This window comes from Carcharhinus amblyrhynchos, chromosome 14 (assembly GCF_965287045.1).
Source record: "Carcharhinus amblyrhynchos chromosome 14, sCarAmb.v2.hapA, whole genome shotgun sequence".
Classification (NCBI taxonomy): Eukaryota; Metazoa; Chordata; class Chondrichthyes; order Carcharhiniformes; family Carcharhinidae; genus Carcharhinus; species Carcharhinus amblyrhynchos.
The window spans coordinates 28,000,683-28,020,525 of record NC_137337.1 but is presented as its reverse complement, the minus strand read 5'-3'; the positions used below and the strand labels follow the sequence as shown (position 1 = coordinate 28,020,525).

Sequence of the window (19,843 nt, the reverse complement as noted above, 5' to 3'; positions counted from 1 at the left end):
AATATGTGGGGTCACAGGAATAGGTCCTGGATACAATGCTCTGTAACAGTGTCGGTGCAGATGTGATGGGCTAAATGGCCTCCATCTGTCCTGTAATAATTCTTCTATGATTAGAGATCCAATATTTACTATGATGTACATTATGATAGGTCTTTTCAAATAGTAAGTTAACTAATTACAACATAACACAAAAATCAGCATTGCTGGGATGAGGGGAAGGGGCCTTGAGGGTTGCATCTTCAAACTTGAAAGCGGTATAGTGGCACAGTAGTTAGCTGCCTTACAGCACCAGGGAGCCAGGTTCAATTCCAGCCTCGGGTCGCTGTCTGTGTGGAGTTTGCACATTCTCCCCGTGTTTGCATGGGTTTCCTTCGGATGTGGTTTGCTCCCACAGTCCAAAGGCATGTGGGTTAAGTTGATTGGCTATGCTAAATTGACCGTAGTGACAGGGTAAATATGTGGGGTTACGGGAATGGGCTGGGTGGGATCGTGGTCAATGCAGACTCGATGCTTTGAACGGCCTCCTTCTGCACTGTAGGGATTCCATGATTGGGGTTGGAATATTAAGCCTGAATTCCATTCAATCGTTGATATTTCATATTGGTGTTTGAATTTTCAATGTTAGTGCGCTTTGCTGTTTACCAAAAATTAAGACAGGGCATGTTTGGCAAAAGTGGCTCTTCATCTTTTGCTTTAGTGAAGTGGAAAACATGATAAACAGAACAGTAAAAATATTTGAAAACACATGACCTACTTCATTACTATATCCTAGGTCATCATATCCTCCAAAAATAAACATGACACCATTCAGACAAGCTGCACAGCTTCCTGACATAGGACGAGGGAGCTCTCCTTTCATCGGTTGCCTCTGCCTGTATTAGAGCAATATAGGCAGATATATTTTTAATATAGCAAATACAATATATTATCCTTGCATGACTACATAATGAATGCTGTTTCACTCAAATTTGCATCAGTTAAAATCATTTGCTTAATTAGTGGGGTGTACGTGACTTTGTTATGATGATGTGACTCAGGCAAAACAAAATTACATTACTAAAGAAACACATTTTTATAATGGGATCCCCCATCTGATTTCTTAATTTATCTTCCTGAAACCTACGTTGAAAGGGTGCATAGTTACAGTTCACTTCAAAGTGTCAGAACTGGCTTACCAGTAGCACTCAAAAATTGCTTCCTCAGGACACTTGTTCTCTCTGATGAAGACCTGCGGCTCCATGTTTAGCCTACTGAGTCACCAGAATCCTCTGCCACAAATCATGAAGCCTGGCTTTGAGGGACCAATGGCAAGTGATATTCCATCCTTCGAGTCAGATTTCATGGGATCAAGATCCACTTCAGCAACTCAAGGGCAAAATCTACGCTGACACTTCAGTACAGCTCTCAAGGAGAACTACACTGATGTGGAGATGCCAGCATTGGACAGGGGTAAAAACAGTACGAAGTCTGACAACACCAGGTTGAAGTCCAGCAAACTTATTTAATAATAAACCCACTAGCTTTCTGAGTTTGCCCCTTCGTCAGGTGAGTGGAGCACTCTGGTCACAAACAGAGCATACAAAGGCACACACAGTTTACAGAATACTGATTAGAATGTGAGTCTTCACAGTTAATCAATTCTTAAAGGTACAGATTAATGCTATCTCCACGCACATTGTCTGCACCTTTAAGAACTGATTAGCTGTAAAAACCCGCATTCTAATCAGTATTCTGTAAACTGTGCGTGCCTTCATAATACGCTGTTTGTGACCAGAACTCTCCACTGACCTGACGAAGGGGCAAACTCTGAAAGCTAGTGGGTTTACTATCAAATAAACTTGTTGGACTTTAACCCGGTGTTGTAAGACTTCTTACGGGGAGAACTACACTGTCAGGAGATACCATTTACAGATTAGTTGTTAAACCACAGTCCTGTTTATCCTATCAGGATAATGTAAAAATCCCATGGCAATTTTTGGAGAAAATCAGGCTGTTCTGCTACTATTTCTGCTTTAGTTCAAGTGATCATTTATTATTTCATTGCTGTTTGTAGCATTGTGCTGTGTGCAAAACTGGCTTCCATGTTTCACCACATTGTAACAGTGACAACACTTCAGTGGCTGTGAAGTACTTTGGGATATCCCACAGTCATGAAAGATGCTATGTTAACGCAAGTTCCTTCTTTCTTCAAGCCACTGCATTTGATTGTCAGTACATATCGGGTCCAGTCAAGCAACAATATTTTCCACTTCTTACTCTTCCTTCCCATGAAGTATCATGGCCATTTTGTTTTGTTCCATAACGGACATGCTTGTTACAATGCAGGCATAAAATTTAGTTTAAAAACAGTATCTGTCACAGATGTCAAATCAGTAGAAGGTTGAACAATTCCATTTAATAATTCTCACTACTACAAATGTACCTTCACAAAAGGAATGCCTAACAAAAGTGCTTTGGCACAGGTATCAGATATTACAGCTTTATATTAGTCAGCATGTAAACACTGTACCATTCTGGTATTGGTCATTAGAGGATGGACAAGAGGAACATATCCGTGGGGATGCGACAGCAGCAATAGCATCATCAAAAACTATACAAGTTAATGGAGAAAATATTTAAATTATGTAAACAGAAAAACAAAAGGGTTTGACGGGGGTGGAAGAAAGAGAATAGAAAGGAGCCTTTAGGTTAAAAAAAACTACATAACTCAGAAGAAATATGCTAAGGGAGGGAACAAGTTACCTGCATTTTAAAACATGTTACAGAAGTTACCCTTGCATTTCTATGTAACAACTTGCTGTTCAGAAGTTCAAGCAGGTTACTAAAATGGCTTGGCAACCATTACAGGTCATCTGGGACATGAACGGGGGAGCAACTACACATCCACAAATTCATGACTTCAAAAAGATATTGGGCTGTATTTTGCAGTCAGCAAGAATCAAACACTTGGACTTGTGCACAGACTTTTACACTAGAGCTTCCTGTGGGTCAATTTGCCTTGTTAGAACCAAGAAAATAAAGTAGCAGTCAGCCAGAGGACAGAAATTCTAGGGTGATGAATTCCAGTGGTGTGGATAACAAAAGCAGAATAATAGATTTAATACTCAGTACTCAAGTTTTACACTGGTTTTAGTTTCACATCAGTACAAGGTGTAGGGCTCCATTCTGGTGTGCAGTTGTCAGAATTTAGTAAGGTGGAATGAAAAGAGCTGAAAGAAATTGGCTTGAAAGTATTTTGAACAGTGAAGTGGATACTGATGGGCTTCCAGAGAATGAAGGCAAACAAGTAAAATGGGTGGATATGTGGCAGATGAAATTTAATGCGAAGAAGTGTAAAGTGATACGTTTTGATCAGAACAACAAATAGAAGCAATACAAGAGATGCAATTCTGAAAGGGGTGCAGAAAGATCTGGGGATATATGCATATAAATCATTGGAGGCAGTAGGGCAAATTCAGAAAATGTGAATAAGACATAGGCTTTATAAATAGTGGCACAGAGTACAAAGCAAGGAAATTATGATGAGCCTTTATAAAACATGACTCATCCTCAATTGAAGTAGTGTGTCCAATTCTGCACATCACACTTTAGGAAGGACATGAAGGCTTCAGAGTGTGCAGGAAAGATTGTTGAGAATTGTCCCAGGAATCAGAGTCTTAAGTTTCAAGGCTACACTGGAAAAACTAAGATTGTTCTCCTTGAAGACGTTAGGACGAGATTTAATAAACATGTTCGAAATCATGAGGTGCCTGAACCAAGTAGATGGAAAGAAACTGCCTATTGACAAAAGCATAAAGCATCAAAGGATACCGATTTCAGCTGATTGGTAAAATTGATGAGTTTAGGATCTGGATTTTATTGCCTAAGGTGACAGTGGAGGCAATTTCAATCAATGATTTTGGAACAAATTTGGAAAGGCACATGAAGAGAAAAACTGCATTCCTATGGGGAAAAGGACAGAGAAGTGGGATGGATCATCTAAATTGCTCTTACAGAGAACCAGCATGAGTTTGATGGGCAGAATGACCTCCTTCTGTGCTGTAACTGTTTATTTCTAAACCATTGCAACTGTACAGCACCCTCAATAGATTATCTGTGTGAACAGGACAAGCAACTATGCATCACCTTAACCAGATTGGAGATTGTCAATGTGCAGAGCCTGAATCAGGAAGTGCAATGATTTATTCAATGGCAAATCAAGAAAGAGAGAGGGAGAGAGAGAGAGAGACTAACAGATCTGGCAGAGTATTAAAAAAATTAATCATCTTTTAAATCTCTAACAGCAATTTAAATCTGAAGGAATGAGACTCCACAAACGCAAGAGCTTATTTTCAGTGCCAAAAGGATTTGTTTGGCAGTAATTAAGATTCATCATAACCCAAAATTTCGGTACTTAGATCAAATGAACAAAATAATTTTCTGTGCAAGTTCAGTCTGCAATGTTTTTTAATAAGGATTCAGATGAGAAGATGCAGTTTCTGCACAGCTTATGGAGAAGTAGCACATCTTGGACTATGGATTTTCATAATTAACTGTGCTTTGTGTTCACCTGAAGTTACAGTCCAATTTGTGCATCAAAAACCAATCTATTTTCCATTAAAAATTTTACCCATTGCTGTATTAAGCAATGGGTAAAATGCTGTTGCATTTAAACCAGTGGTAACATGAAAAAGGGCACTCTAATCATGCCGTGAAAATAAAAGGCTATAAATTTGTCACCAGAGAAAATTACTTACCATATGCCACTTTCTATTTCATAAACCCAGATTTCATCATTTGGTAAATAAACTTCATTATTTTCATATGTCTACAAGAGAAAAAAATTAATTCTTAAACCTTATCGCAATTTTAGTAATATTTTGAAATATGTACTAATCATCCAAAATTTGAAACAGATGAAACAAAATTTGCTTAAGAAACGTGTGAAAATTGCTTGGCAGGAACAAAAATTATTTCATGTAAATGATTCAGCACAAAGTGAAAAACTGCAAGCATTTGGCCCATAAAAGAGGTATTCTGAAGCAACCTCATGGAACTGGTCATATCAATCTTTCACAGAAAAGGACCAATCTGAATGATACATTCATACAAGTTACCGGTTCTGCAAAGTTTATTTCATTGATACCAACAAGCTACTGCTTAAAATATCCTGTAAGATTAGTAGCCAGATATGGTTGTTTTTGATGCAAATTAATATTTTTGTACCAGGAAAATTAATATTGGGAAAATGAGGATGTGAATTGATACTTTTATGGCATGCATGGCTATTGAAATCAACCCCACCCCAATCTACAAGTAGCTCCCTGGGGGCATATTAGAAATTATCAGGTTCCTACAAGGGCACAGGTACAGGTTTGCCGTGTTATGAGCATTGTGGAGAGGAGCTACATTTAATGTGCAGTTCTCATTGCTACTTTTGTACTGTATAAAAGATTGCAATTGCTGCTTTGGAATATTTCTAATAATCCTTTCAAAGTTCTGCACAATTAAATTTAAAAACCAGCCAAATTAATGTGATAGATATTATTTTTAGACCATCTAGAATATCCAGTGAAAGATTAATAAATCAGTGATGAGCGTAAATAATGCATTGTGCTTGGTGTATTGTTAACTGAATGCTAGATAGCTGTTAGTCATTCAATTAACAAATTGCAAGTACCATAGAAATCCTTTGTCCTCAGAATTATGGTAAAAGTAATCATCTCCAAGCACAAGCCGCTTGATTAGCAATTAAAAAACAAAGAAAGTTTGCAACAATGTTTCATTTTCCTCCTTTCCTCAGCCTCCAGCTGGCTTTTACTCTGCTGCAGGGGAAGCCCAAAAAGCATGGACAGAGCCTGAAGTTTACAGACACAAATCTGAAAGTGACATTACAGGAATCCCGATCCGCAAGTTGATTGGGTGATAAGCATTGGCTAATGGTCTCTAATCTTTTTCAGCACAAGATCACTTTTAGAATTAAATGCTGCGCAGGACCTTATCTTAAAAATTCAACTTTACTAAACACGCCAAAAACTTCACAGGAGGTATATGTGGAACCAAAGTAGGCCTTCACCTTGAGTGCACTTGATGTCAGAAGAGTACTTCTTTCTCTCTGCTTACAAGTCCCCAGAAGTCCTTGTCCCTTGACCTAACTTCCATTCAATGTTATTCTGCACGGTGATGACTTCCAGTCAAGTCCACTGTTTTGTTCAAATATCTGCTGAAATTTTGCATGCATTGTCTTGTGACGCTGTTCCAAATTACTTTGTTTACTCAAGACTACACTCCATTTACAAATGAGACAATGATCTTGTCTTTGATATGTGAAAGAAATTCTTTCCCATTTCTGATGGAAATAGTAGGTTTTTGCGCTTTTGAAGGTCCCTGGCTTCTCACTTGCCATTTTGTCTTCACCCAGTTTCTTCCAAATTTTGGTGCCTTGAGAATTTTGTTTCCCAAGTACTGCGGATTTTTGGCATGGTTCGGCAGACAATAGATGATTCACTCACCATTCGGAAAATCCCGAGTTTCACACGTTTTTGGCACAGTTCAGCAGGCAATGACAATCGACTTTGGAGTCTCTGGGATTGGCTTGTCAATCGCTATCAACTATTTGGACACCCCAAGTGTAGGCTTTCCAGACTCAACACGAAGACAATTGGTGGGTTACAAGTGAGGTAATACTATATCACACTGTCAGTGCAGCTTGGTCATATGGAATGTGCATCCTGTGGGGTGTGTAAAGTCATATAGGTGCAAAGTGCCCTTGATACAGGGCTGATGTACATTGCTTTGCATGGACCTCTATGTTAATGCTTCAATAACTGAAGTGAAATGTCAGATATATTAGTCTCTAATTCTTCAAATCTGTTACTAGCTAACGGAATTACCTAACACTTAGTATCAAAGGTCAGCTCCTGAACTTGCTTTGGCAGCATACAACCAAGCGTGATATCAAGCAGCCCCACTCACTGGAGGCATTCCTAGTACAAAGTGGTTGTTGGAAGCTAATCATCTCAGGCCCTAGACATCATGGAGTAATTTCTCAGGTTGTGGCTCAGCTCAAACATCTTCAGTTGCTTCATCAATGATCTTCCCTCCATCATAGTGTCAGGAGTGGGGATGCTTGCAAAGTGTTCAATGCCATTAGTAACTCCTCAGATCTGAAGCAGTCGTGCAAGCATCAAGACCTGGATAACATACAGGCTTGGACTGTTAAGTGTAAACATCATTTGTGCCATACATGCTGGACAGTAATGATCTCCAGAAAGGATAAGATCTAACCATCTTCTCTTCATAATCAATGGCATTACCATCAGAGTCCTCCACCACAACCATCCTGCGCTAATTACAGACCAGAAAACAACCACAGAAATAATGAGGTTATAAGAAGAGGCTGAGAATTATGGCCAGTAACTCACCTCCTGGCTTCCAAAGTTCAGTTCACCATCAACAAGTCACAAGTGCAGAGTGCGATGCGATAATCCCATGCACTTACATGGATGAGTGGAGCTCCAACACGATGTTTAACATGTTTCAAGATAAAATAGCCCTCTTATTCAGCACTCCACCTTAATCATTCACTCCCTTCACCACTAGCACAAAGTGGTATCAGTATGTACAAGATACAGCGCAACAACTCACCGAGATTACTTACTACAGCACCTTGCAAACCACCCCATTTACTCCACAGAAGAAAAAGGACAGCTGTGTAGCAACATCATCACCTGCAAATGCTAAACCATATCACACATGATCCTGACTTGGAACTATATTGCCGGGTTTAAATTTTGAAACTCACTCATTAACAGCATTTGGGTATATCTATATCACTGGGACTGCAGCAGTTTGAGAAGACAGCTCCTCACCACGACCACTGATGAGCAATTAGCATGACTGAGCAATTTCCACTTTTCTTTTCTGAAGTTATACAAACAACTATTTTCAGGGTTTTCATCAATTCTGTTCTTAGTGCTTTCACTTTCAGAAAAAAAAATCCCTGGACCACTGTTCTTGTATTAATGCAGGTAGCATTGGGCTTGCCAATCATTGCCCATTTTTTTCCCAACTGTGCACTTGCATTTCATGCAATCAAATTCCTCCAGTATTCTTTCAGGTAAAGGATACCACTGACCTTACACATTAAATTGTAGTTGAATACCTTTTGCTTATTCACATCTTCATTTGCCATACCTTGTGATGTTATCACGTTCCTCATCAGATCTGACATAATGGATGCCAGATTTGTGTCTTTTTTGTCAATTTCTCAAAGCACCACATGACTTTGAACCTTCTTTTCTTCCTCTTTCTTCCAATCTAGCACCTACTCGTTTTCAGCAATAGTTAAATATCCTGCTATCATGCAATTCTGACATTTAACCTTCTTACAAAAACTGTCTCGATCAAATGATTTACTTGATCCTGTCTGCAACATGGTTGAACAACTTTATTCACTCCACAGCAAGAGCAAAATGCTTCAGATGCTGGAAATCTGCAAGAAAAATAAAAAAGCTGGAAACACTCAGTAGGTCTGTTGAGAGAAAAGGTTGATGACCTCTCTTTCACTCTGGAGTAGTTAAATCTTGTGACATGGAATTCGTGAAGAAGCAATCTGCATTCCATGTGATATTTTGAAAACTCAAACAGGTGTTGTCTTCTACCAAGTGTTTCTGGTGTAATATTGTTTATTCCAAACCATGGACACAGCAGTCTTTCCTTGCATCAAGCAGTCCAGCAATGTATGTCTACCAGTCAGTTTTCACAGCTTACCATCCACCGAGAAATATCTTAACCATCCTTTTGCCTACTCTGATTCAATCTGAAATGTTTGAGTTGCTTCAGGTTTAGATGTCTTTCCTTAGGCTGGGCAAGAGCAGTCAGATTCTTAATGAACCTATGCTAACGATAATTAAAACAAATAACAAGAGATAAGGTAGACTATTAGCCAAGTAATGAACAGTCTAATATTCAATATTTTGAATAAAGTGCTGTGTTTATTCAGATATATACAAGAATGAACAATGAATATTTTTATTTTCAGATCAAGAGTGTAATTGCTATAAAACATTTGCTTTCATCAGGGGACCATCTAGCACTTCACTGGCTGTAAAGCACATCCTGTGACTGTGACACACTATATAAATGGAAGTTCCTTTAGTGTTCAGTCAATAACATCCAAGTACATATATATCAGCAGTTGCTAAATTTCCATTAAACAACCACTTTCATATGTACATTAATTATTTTACAATGTCACTGTAACAACTGCCCTTTCATGACATCACAAAGAGTTTCAACTGGTTTAATTATTTCAACAGCCTTGAGGGGTAACATTTTTTTTAAACACACCGAAATCTATTATTCTGGTTTAATGTCCAGAAACAAAGTTATTCCATTTACCCCTTGAGTAGTCTGTTGGTAACTCAAGTTACAAAGCCTTGGATGAGTTCAGTTTAAGATTCCTCATTGTACATTTACTCATTACAGCAGTTCAACTTTAAACTGAAATGAAAGTGACTTATAACCTTTCTTTCCCAGTCTTTCCTTCAATCACTCAACAGATTACTAACTGGGCTCTTGTTCTATCTAGCAGATGTCTACAGATAGGTCACAATCGGATTGATCTCCCTCCATTTAACAATTTCCCCCCAACAGGATAACAGAGAACAGAAATTTATTTTGAGTAGGACTGTGGTATCACTCAATCTTAGTGGAGTTCTACCAATGATGTGGAGTTGCCGGTGTTGGACTGGGGTAGGGACAGTAAGAAGTCTCACAACACCATATTAAAGTCCAACAGGTTTGATTGGTATGATGAGCTTTCAGAACACTGCCCCTTCATCACGCGATTCATTTGACAAAGGGGCAATGCTCCGAAAACCCGTGCTAGCAAATAAACCTGTTGGACTTCAACCTGGTGTTGTGAGACTTCTTACCGGTTCTACGAAGCAACTAGTTTCATTTTCCCCATGAGCAGGATCAACAAAATCTATGCATCGCTTAGACATGTGGCAATTTGACTTCATCTGGAACATGTTAATCCAACAATCCTGATTTGTGGGTTACAACAGTTCGACAATCTGCAAAAGAAAATGCTTCTGTAGCTGATAAATATTCCAATTAAATATCAGGCTGAAGGCGCAAATGACAGTTGTAAGCAGCTGGGTTGGAACAGAATACCTACAGTGCAGGAGGCCATTCGAACCATCGAGTATGCACCTACCATAGTCCCACCCGTAACCCCACATATTTGATCCCCTGATGCTAGGGTCAATTTATCACTGGTTAAAAGGCACACTTGAGCAGTCCCACGCTTTCCAGAGGCGTGAAGCGCCGCTTTATTGGGTCAGCCACCTACCACGTAGCCGCCCCACACATAGAGAAATCCGTCGTTCAAAACCGCGTGGTGGTGGTTCTCTTGTATTTTCCGTGACCAGTATTGGGATTCAGCCATTTTATTCCCGGACCGCCCTCCTCCCGTTGTCTTTTCTCTCTCTCTCTCTCTTTCGACGCTGGCTACCTCCCTCCGCCCAGTTACACCCACAGCTGCCGCTCAATGCAATCAGCCCTCCCACCCTCCCCCGGTCCCAGCGCCTTGGCCAATCAGGTGGCGTGCAGCACTGTCCCGCGTGGCGTCAGCGCGAGCGGCAAAGCTCTGCACGAGGCGCCCGCGGTCGTTGGCGTTCGAAACGGTTAGCAGGTTGCGCGATCAACACCTCGTTGCACATCCCTCTTCATAACCTTCAGGGTAGAAAAGCTTGATCAACCATGGGCTATTAAAGTGAAGCGCGGGGAGGGGGTGCAGAAGCAGATCTCTATCATCTTCTATTCAAGTCGCTCTGATGAAACGTGCAGCAACAGATCTTCGGGCTTGGATATAATCACCCAGCCACATTCGCGCGTTTTTTTCCGTATGTGATTCTAGATTGCAACTAAGGGTGAGGTATAAAAGAGACACAAGAACCCCCCACCCTTCGCCAAACATGAACTATCCTCTTTGGAGTAAAAAAGTTAGTTCTTTTGGCTAAAGAGCGGGGCTGGAAGGCTAGGCAGCCCATTGGTCTGGTGCTAGCTCTTTGAAAGGATAAACTAAAACAATTTAACATTTTCCCATGGAACAACACTGACTAGACTTCAAAAATGTACATCACTGATTTTAAAGTGCTTTGGAACTCCCGGCGGTCACGAAGGTGCTATAAATGAAGTCTCTTTTCTGAAGCACACAGGGAGCTGACAGGGAATGGACTCGCTGTGCCTGTCGGAGTGACTAATGTTTCTACCTATAGTAACGTTTGGAGATGTCACCTTAGCTACAATCCTCCGATAGGCTCACTCGGAACAACAGCCCTGCCATTCCAACATGCAAACTGACTGAATCTCGAGAACTGTCACAGCGATTTGTGTAAACGGTATCTGCCTGAAGAAAGGTTTCTTTATACAATGCCCATCTCTATCGCTCCTGTCTTATCTCCCGTTCATACATCTGGCATCAATACGTACAAGATTTCAAATACATAAAAATTGAGGAACTCTAAGGGCAGTTTGAATCTCTTAGTTTACTGGAAAAACCAAAAAAATCAACTTGTGCTCTCTCATATCTGCGATGTTTTGCAGAATGTGCAAATATCATTAAGAACGTAACATTACCCTTCCCAGTACTTGCCTCGATCGAAAAAAGAGCAGGACTGGGGCTGTTGGAGGCTAAAGAATGCAGGAAATTGGGCAGGGTGGGGGCTAAAGATAGGAAATTGGGTGGGCAGCTGAAGAATGCAGGAAATTGGGGGTGGGGCTAAAGAATGCAGGAATCTGGGAAGTGGGGGGGGGCTAAGGAGTAGGATATTGAATGGGGAGGCTAAATGCAGGAAATTAGGGCTGGTGTGGTCTAATGCAACAATTTAGGAAGTTGGGGGAGTTTACAAATGCAGGAAATTGGAGGGCGCGGGAATTAAGAAATCCAGGAAAGAAAGGGGGATAAGTAATCTGGGGACTATTGTTGATGGTGATTTTGGGAAACACTTCGAAAACAGAAAAGTGTTTGCAGATGATCATTTGAGCTTACGACTGAGCAAAACGGGAAATGTGAACCCATTGACAGCAGGACATGACTTTGAACTTTGCTGTAAGGACTATAATTCCATGTGATGATAATTCCATGTGTGATGTGTGACAAGTATAAAAGGGGATGTGTGACAAGTATAAAAGGGGAATGTTTCTATTGGGGCACTAAAACAGTACAGCATTCACCAGCAAGCAGTGGAGGAACTGGAATTGGAGTTTAAAGATGTGAATAAAAGATAAAAAGTTGAGAAAAATGCACAAGCAGAACTCACAAGAGAGGTCCTTTCATGAAACTTGAGAACAGCCAAGGAAATCACATGTAATGGATTCTATCAGTTTTGTGATCGATGAGGACTGCTCATCTCAGAGTGAAGTACTTCAAGGATTTGATCCATGACGCTCATGTGGGACATCCTGTATCATCCACTGCAAGAGTCACTGTGCTGTTGAAGCAGAAATTAGAGCTATCATTCACTGGAGCCATATTAGGAATCCTTTTGAGATCCAGTTGAATGATCAAACTATCACTCGTGGAAAACACAAATGAGCTGGAGAAATTGGCATTCTGCAGAAATTGTTTTGTGTTTGAGGGTGCTGAGGAGGACGTAGCAATGACAAACCCAAAGAGAGAACTGTTGAACAAGTTAGCAATTCAGGAGAATTGTCTAACTAAAAGACAAGGAGGAAGAAATGTTGAACGTAGAAATAGAGGTTGTTGCAATTTCAAAATCAGTTTTCTGAAAACATGCAAAGCGTGAGAAGGTAGAGATCATTATCAAAAGCTGTTAGAAGGGAATGTTGAATTTGCCTTGGAAGAAATTCAAAAAAAAATCAATAGATTGCAAAAGTGGACGCATGGAATAAAGTAGTAGTCAGGTCGAAGCAGAAGATTGATTGATACGGAAGACAAAAAGAAGAGATTGGAGAAAGAACAAGACAAAGCAGCAATTCAAGTAGCGAAAGAAAATGAGATTACAAGATTGCGGAAATGGTCACACAATAAAAATGCAAAAGAATCAATACAATAGCATAGTCGATGGAAAACATGAGAAATAGAAATGCTAAGAAGAGGAGAAACTTTGTCACATGACCTGTGACCTAAGTACCAGAAATCAAGTATCACGATCACTTCCTTCATAAGTGACAAACTGAAATTGTGCAAGAACTGACAAGATGCAAGACTGTGTTGTTTTGCAGTGACAGTACCTACATGCATTATAGAATAAGTTACTTGAAAGAGAGAAGAATCAGTGGTTTGGAGAGTGACTCCATCCACACAGTAAAGTATGTAATCCTTGATCAGCGCACAATTTAGGACAGAACTTGGAAAGCAGCAAGCCTGTAGGGAAGAATCCCATGCAAGACTATATTTGGAACTGCTCATAGTTGAAGCTTTCTAGAAGTGTTATGCTAAATGCAGACCTCAAAATGCCTCCATTGAACAATCACTACATCAATTTACAAATGTCTAACTTGTATGTATAATGTTTATTTAGGATTTGGGTTGAGTAAGTCGATTTTATAAGAAAGTTAAATGGGGAGAGATGTGTCTGTCTCCTTCAGATGATACAGAAGTGAATCACCTGATTTGAGGGACCAATGGAAACAGAGTGAGTGATCATACCAGAGGGTGACATCCTCTCTCAAGTAGAATCATCTAGAAGCCATGTTGTATGCATGTAAGGATTCGAGCACTTCTCTAAGGCAGCACAGAGCTGCAACCTCTTGTACTAAATTCCTCTTATCAACCAATATCTTTTTTCCTAACAAAGTCTGAAATCTCTTGACTTCATCACAACATAACATGTTAGTTACCTGTTGCTGTGAAAATCTTAAACGTGAAATCTTGTAATATCATCCCTTTCAGCTATGAACTGGAAGTCTGAATTTCTTTTTAGAAGTCATTAATCTCTACGAGGCTCATAACTGTGAGATTTAGGAAAGGGGAGACAGACGTTTAGATGAGCTCTGTTTACGAAGGTGGAAAGTGGGAGGCTAGTCAGAAGAGCATCGAAATAATCTAGTTTTGAAGTAACAAAGGCGTGAATATGGGTTTGAGCAGCAGATGAGTTGAGGTACGAATGGAGAAAGGTAAATTAGTAGAGGTAGAAGTTGATGATCTGGGTGATGGAGCAGATATAGTTGGTAGTTCACCATAAGGACAAATGTAACACCATGGTTGCAAACGGTCTGTGGTTAATTTCACATAGTTAAGGAGAGAGATGCAAATTGATGGTTAGGGAATGAATTGTGTCAAGGACCAAAGACAATGGCTGCAGTCTTCCCAATATTTAGTTAGAAGAATTTTCTATTTTGGATGTCAGACAAGTAGTCTGAGAAATCAGACAGTGGAGTAGTTGAGAGGTGAGGCAAAGATGGCGTCATCAAGATACATGTGGAACCTGACATATTTTCTGATGATGTCAAGGGACAAACATGTGAGGGGATGAAGAAAGATCATTGGGTAATTCCAGAGGTAATGGTGCAGGAATGAGGAGTAAAGCTTTTGGGTATGATTGGATAAATAAAAATGGAACCAAGTGAGTACAATTCCATCAAGCTGGATGACTGAGAAGGTGCATTGGACAAGGATGATATGGGCAACTGTGTCAAGAAGGATGGGGGGATAGTTTAGCATTATCAACTACTAAGCATCTTAAATGCAACTTATGGTATCAGACAGACCAGTCATTTCCCACGTTCAATCTTGGTATGTGCGCAGTTAGCTGACCTCAACCAAGATGACAATGGATACATTACAGTTGGCTTCAGGGCCTGAACTAGGAAGGAAAGAAATGGCAATTACTTGCACTCCTGATCTCACTCTCATTACCTCACTGGAAGTATTTAAATACTTGGCTGGGAATCCCACAGTCATATATCTCCCAACAACTCAAATGTAATGAATGGACATCAGTCAATATACTGCAATGCACAGGGTTGGGGATATGATAGCTTGGATAGAGGATTGGCTAACCAACAGAAAGCAGAGAATGGGGATAAATGGGTCTTTTTCCGGTTGGCAGGCTGTAACTAGTGGTGTGCTACAGGGTTCAGTCCTTGGGCCCTGACAGTTTAACAGTCTATATCAATGACTTGGATGCAGGAATAAAATGTACTATAGCTAAATTTGCACAACATTACATTGGTGGGAAAGCAAGATGCAATGAGGAAATAAGAAATTTACAAACAGATATGGATATGTTAGGCCAAAATTTGGCAGCTGGAATTTAATGTGGATAAGTGAGAAGTTATCCATGATTGGAAAAATAAAAAGTAAATTATCTAAATGGAGAGAAACTTCAAAATGCTTCAGCATAGAGGGATCTGGGTGTCCTTGTGTACAAATCGCAGAACATTAGCATGCAGGTACAGCAGGTAACAAGGCAGGCAAGTGGAATTTTGGCATTCATTGTTAATAGAATGGAATGTAAAAATAGGGACATGCTGTTAAAACTGTATAGGGCATTAGTGAGACCGTATATGGATTATTGCGCACAGTTTTCATCCCCTTACTTGAGGAAGGATATAAATGCATTAGAGCTGGTTCAGAGAAGATTCACTAGATTGATTCCAGGGATGAAGGAGTAGTCTTTTGAAGAGAGATTGAGCAAGATCTATATTCACTAGAATTTAAAAGAATAAAAGCATATCTAATTGCGGTATATAAAATGCTAAAGGAGATTGATAGGGTAACCACAGAGCAGATGTTTCCCCTTGCTGGATATTCTAGAGTGAGGCACCATACTTTTAGGGTAAGGGTGGTAAATTTAAAACATAAGTGAAGACAAATTACTTCACTCAGAGGTGTGAATCTGCAGAATTTTCTACTTCAAAGTGCAATGGATGCCAGAATTTGATGAGATTGATAGGTTTTTAATTAGTAGAAGGATGAAGGGTTACTGACAGCTGGTAGGAAGGTGGAGATAAGGTTGAGATTAAATCAACCATGATTGTATTGAATGGCAGAGCAGGCTCAAGAGGCTGAAAATTGTCTACTCCTGCTCCTAGTTATGTTTTTATGAACTATTGCTGTCAGGAGAGGAAAGTTAGCAAGAATACAGAGCGGAAAGGTGTCAAAAGCGAAAATATAGAATTTTAAGTTAGAATATTAGGGGATGAAGGAAGTATTAAACGTTTCCATAAAGGCATTCAAAACAAATTGAAACAAGAAATTGGAACCAGTGAAAAATGATATCCTCTGGCAAGAGAGTCAGCATGGAACAATGGGAGAGGAATCGTTAAACAAATTTACTGGAGTTACTTGGGAAAATGATCAAACTTTTTGACAATAGAGATTCTATGAAGGCAATGTACTTAGATTTCATTGAATATTACGATGACAGAACCCCTGAAAAAGACATTTTATTTGACAAAATTTCCAGAAATGGAGTCCAAGTCAATCCATTGCATCGCTAACTTCCTTTGTAAGCAAACTGTTATTAACTAGCCAACAAAATTAGACTTAAAAATATCAAAAATTATAGCTTATAAATTTAATCTTAAATCGATAAATTAAAAATCAGAATTTCATCTAAAAGTTTAAAAATAACAGTTAAAGTTGAATATTTTAGTAACTATGCAGGTATGATTATCCTTCCCATATTTCTTAGCATTCACACTTGATTGAACAACAAGAAGGGGGGAAAAAAAACAAAAGTTGCCTGAGTGTTTTTGGTTTAAAGGTGGGGAAGGGAAGGGGTGCAATCTTTCCTTCCTCATTTTCCCACCATGCCTATGCTTGAATTCTGGGGAGGAATTGTGAGGTGAAGATAGAGGCACCTCTGTCCAACATGAACTTTGGAGCAGCAGACAATCTGCAGCTTTCATCTTCCCTGATTAAGAAAGAAGCTACTTTCAACTCATCCACCCAGCCCAGCTGAATAGCAGACAGTCAGATGGCACTGTGGACACTTGCAATGCTGCTGGTCACATGCTCCAAACCTCTTCTGCTACACCTCAAAACCATGATTCCTGCAAAACAAAACATTTATGTGGTCCAGAAGAGATTCACAGCTTCTGTTTTCACATTCAATTTACTGAGTATTATCTTCCATTCTTAGCAGAACTGGATTAAGAATTCTTAGGACCGTGAGCAACACAAACATATAGTGGTCCCCTTGTTCCCTGGACAACTATCTCCAGTAAAATACAGATATGTAGTTAAATTTGATGAAGAGAGACATCAGTGGAATATATCGCACCACCAATAAAGCAAATCAATATCAAATACACTACAATTAAATTAACTTGCTTGATTTTACTCAGAGCCCCCATTTTTAGCAGTGTCCCCGCATGTGTTATTCCAACCCAGTGGCTGCAATACATGTTAAACTTGTGCAAATGTGATTCCAGAGCCATACCTACTGGAAAATTTGAAAATACACCAATTAATTTTCATATAACTTGTAACTCACTGTTGGAGAAAGTCCTCTAAAGAGGAACAGAGCAGGGCCAAAACTCCTATGAGAGAAAGTGACAAAAAAACTGGCAAAAGCCACAATTCAAAGAAGCTGAGTTGCACTGTTATACAGTCTGTAAATTCAGACCCATGTTCAAAAAGAAAAATGAAGGTGTGCAGTGGAGTTCCCCAGAAGTAAGTAATGGAGATCCTTGCTTTTCCTGATGACCTAGACCTTGGAGCACAATTTCAAAGTTTTCAGGTGCTATGAAATTTGAAGCATTGTGAACTGAGGATGATAGTGTAAAACTTCAAAAGGACATAGACAAGTTGGTGGACTAGGCGCACAAGTGGGAGATGAACCTTAAGGTGGAGAAATGTGAAGTGATTCATTCTGGCGAGAGGAATATGGAGAGACAATATAAAATAAAATAGTACAATTCTAAAGTGGGTGCAGAAGCAAAGGACCTGGGTGTATATATGCATGTCATTGAAGGTGACAGGAGAGGTTGAGACAGCAATTAATAAAGCGTGCAGTATCCTATGTTTTATTAATAGGGGCACAGATTACAAGAGCAAGGAGGTTTTGTCGATTATTTATAGGACAGTAATTTGGCCTCTAGAAAGTACTACATCCAATTCTGGGTGCCACACTTTAGGAAGAAAGTGAAGGCATTGGCGAGAGTGCAGAAAGCAATGTTGTATCAAAATCCTTTTGGCAGTCCATGTACACATATCAACCATCTCTGTTACCTCTTCAAAGTAAAACTCCTGTTACCTCTTCAAAGTAAAACTCTCAAGAAATCCATACTGGCTTTCCTCAATTAACTCACATTTTGTTTTGTCCCAAATTATTGTTTCTAGAAGTTCCCAAAGTTAAACTGATTGGACTTATCTTTTCACCCTATTTTGAACAGAGGATGAAGAACTTCAAGATAGATCAAAGAAATTAGGTCTATTTTCTTTAAAGAAAAGGCAGCTGAGAAGAGATTTGAGAGAGATAGCCAAAATCATGAAGGGTCTGGAACATGTAGGTAGGGGAAAACTGTTCCTACTATTGAAAGAAACAAGAATCAAAGGCCACAGATTTAAAACAATTGGCAAAAGAAGCATGAGTGATATGAGAAAGAACTTTTATCACGCAGGGAGGATTAAGACTGGAATGCACTACCTGAGAGTGTGGTGGAGGCCAGTGCATTGAGGCATTCAAACGGCAATTAGACTTTTGCCTAAAGGAAAGACCATTGATTCTAGTAAGATTTCTTCTTGAGTAGGAATACCAATGTCTTCTGAGATAAACTAACAACTTTTAAGTAGCAGCCCTGGTTTACCTAGAGGCAATAGTACAAAAGAATTCCAATTCTTCCTTTGATTGATCCTGTTGAGTGCAAAGCTCAAAGAAAATGGGACTGCATACACCCTACAATTGAACCATGGTGACACATAGATTCAACCATCCTGACACATGAAATTGCCCTATCTCCTTCATCTGCAGTAACTGATTCTAAGAGCTTGATTTTGATAATGGGTGGTTTGAATGCATGCCAAAGGAGTATAAGTAATGTTGAGAAATACTATTTCATTGGACTATTTTAATAATAACTATACAATGAAAACAAAGAAACATACGTTACCTTTCCATTTATCAAGTGAGCCCAGCATCTGCTGCTTTTCACCAAAGTAATAACTCCTGACCCGCAGAATGCAAAAACCAAGTGATGATATCATGTGCCATACAAAAATTAAGTTGCATTAATTCATGGCACAAGTTAAAAAGCTTTAAAATTTGACCAAAAAGCTGGAACCTAACTCTGTACTAATTTAGAAATCCTGAATGTGTCCAAATATCAATTTTCTTATTATTCCTCAATCTAGTTTTTCTTTCTACTGCTTCAGTTACTTTCTCTTTCCTTATCCATTTTTCCTGTCAGTCACTGACATTTTGCTCCAGTTACTTGCAGCAATAACATTACCACATAGACCAGCCACAGGGAAAACCAGGTGACTAAAGGAGAGTGGGAGCAAACATATACTATGAACATCAGAGTGAAAGGCAGCAAGAATTTGTCTCAGCATATCTAATGCAGAGTAGTCCAAGAAGCCTACTTTAAGGAATACTGCCATGCAATCAATATTTCTACATGTGTAGTTTTAAAATTATATCTATTGCTGCAGCGGGTTCTGCACCACTCCAGGCAGTAACAGGTAATTTCATAGATTATACGCATGGTAGTTGGACAGTACAATTTATCAAGCAGTATATATATTTCCCATGTTACTCATCCCTTACAATAAAGAACTCTACAGAAAATCTGAACTCCAGTCCAAACACTATCCTCAGAGTGAGATGGGAGATTTACAGATATAAGTACAGATGGATTTTTTTTATTTATTAGTGTCACA

The 19,843-nt window shown here is 39.4% G+C and overlaps 1 protein-coding gene across 5 annotated transcripts in view; it reads right to left on the bottom strand.

The window, feature by feature from the left end:
- LOC145352522 (kelch domain-containing protein 1) overlaps positions 1–19,843 on the bottom strand; it is a 53,852-nt gene that overhangs the window by 32,701 nt on the left and 1,308 nt on the right. For 4 of the 5 annotated variants that reach the window (XM_080202483.1, XM_080202484.1, XM_080202485.1 and 1 more), the window contains exons 2-3: positions 4,737–4,807; positions 755–872 (exon numbers count right to left, since the gene is read on the bottom strand). In XM_080202483.1, the coding sequence (XP_080058609.1) occupies positions 755–872; positions 4,737–4,807 (189 nt within the window). Of the gene's footprint in view, positions 1–754; positions 873–4,736; positions 4,808–12,311; positions 12,483–19,843 lie in introns of all 5 variants that reach the window. The other variant, XM_080202487.1, reaches the window with a different exon arrangement.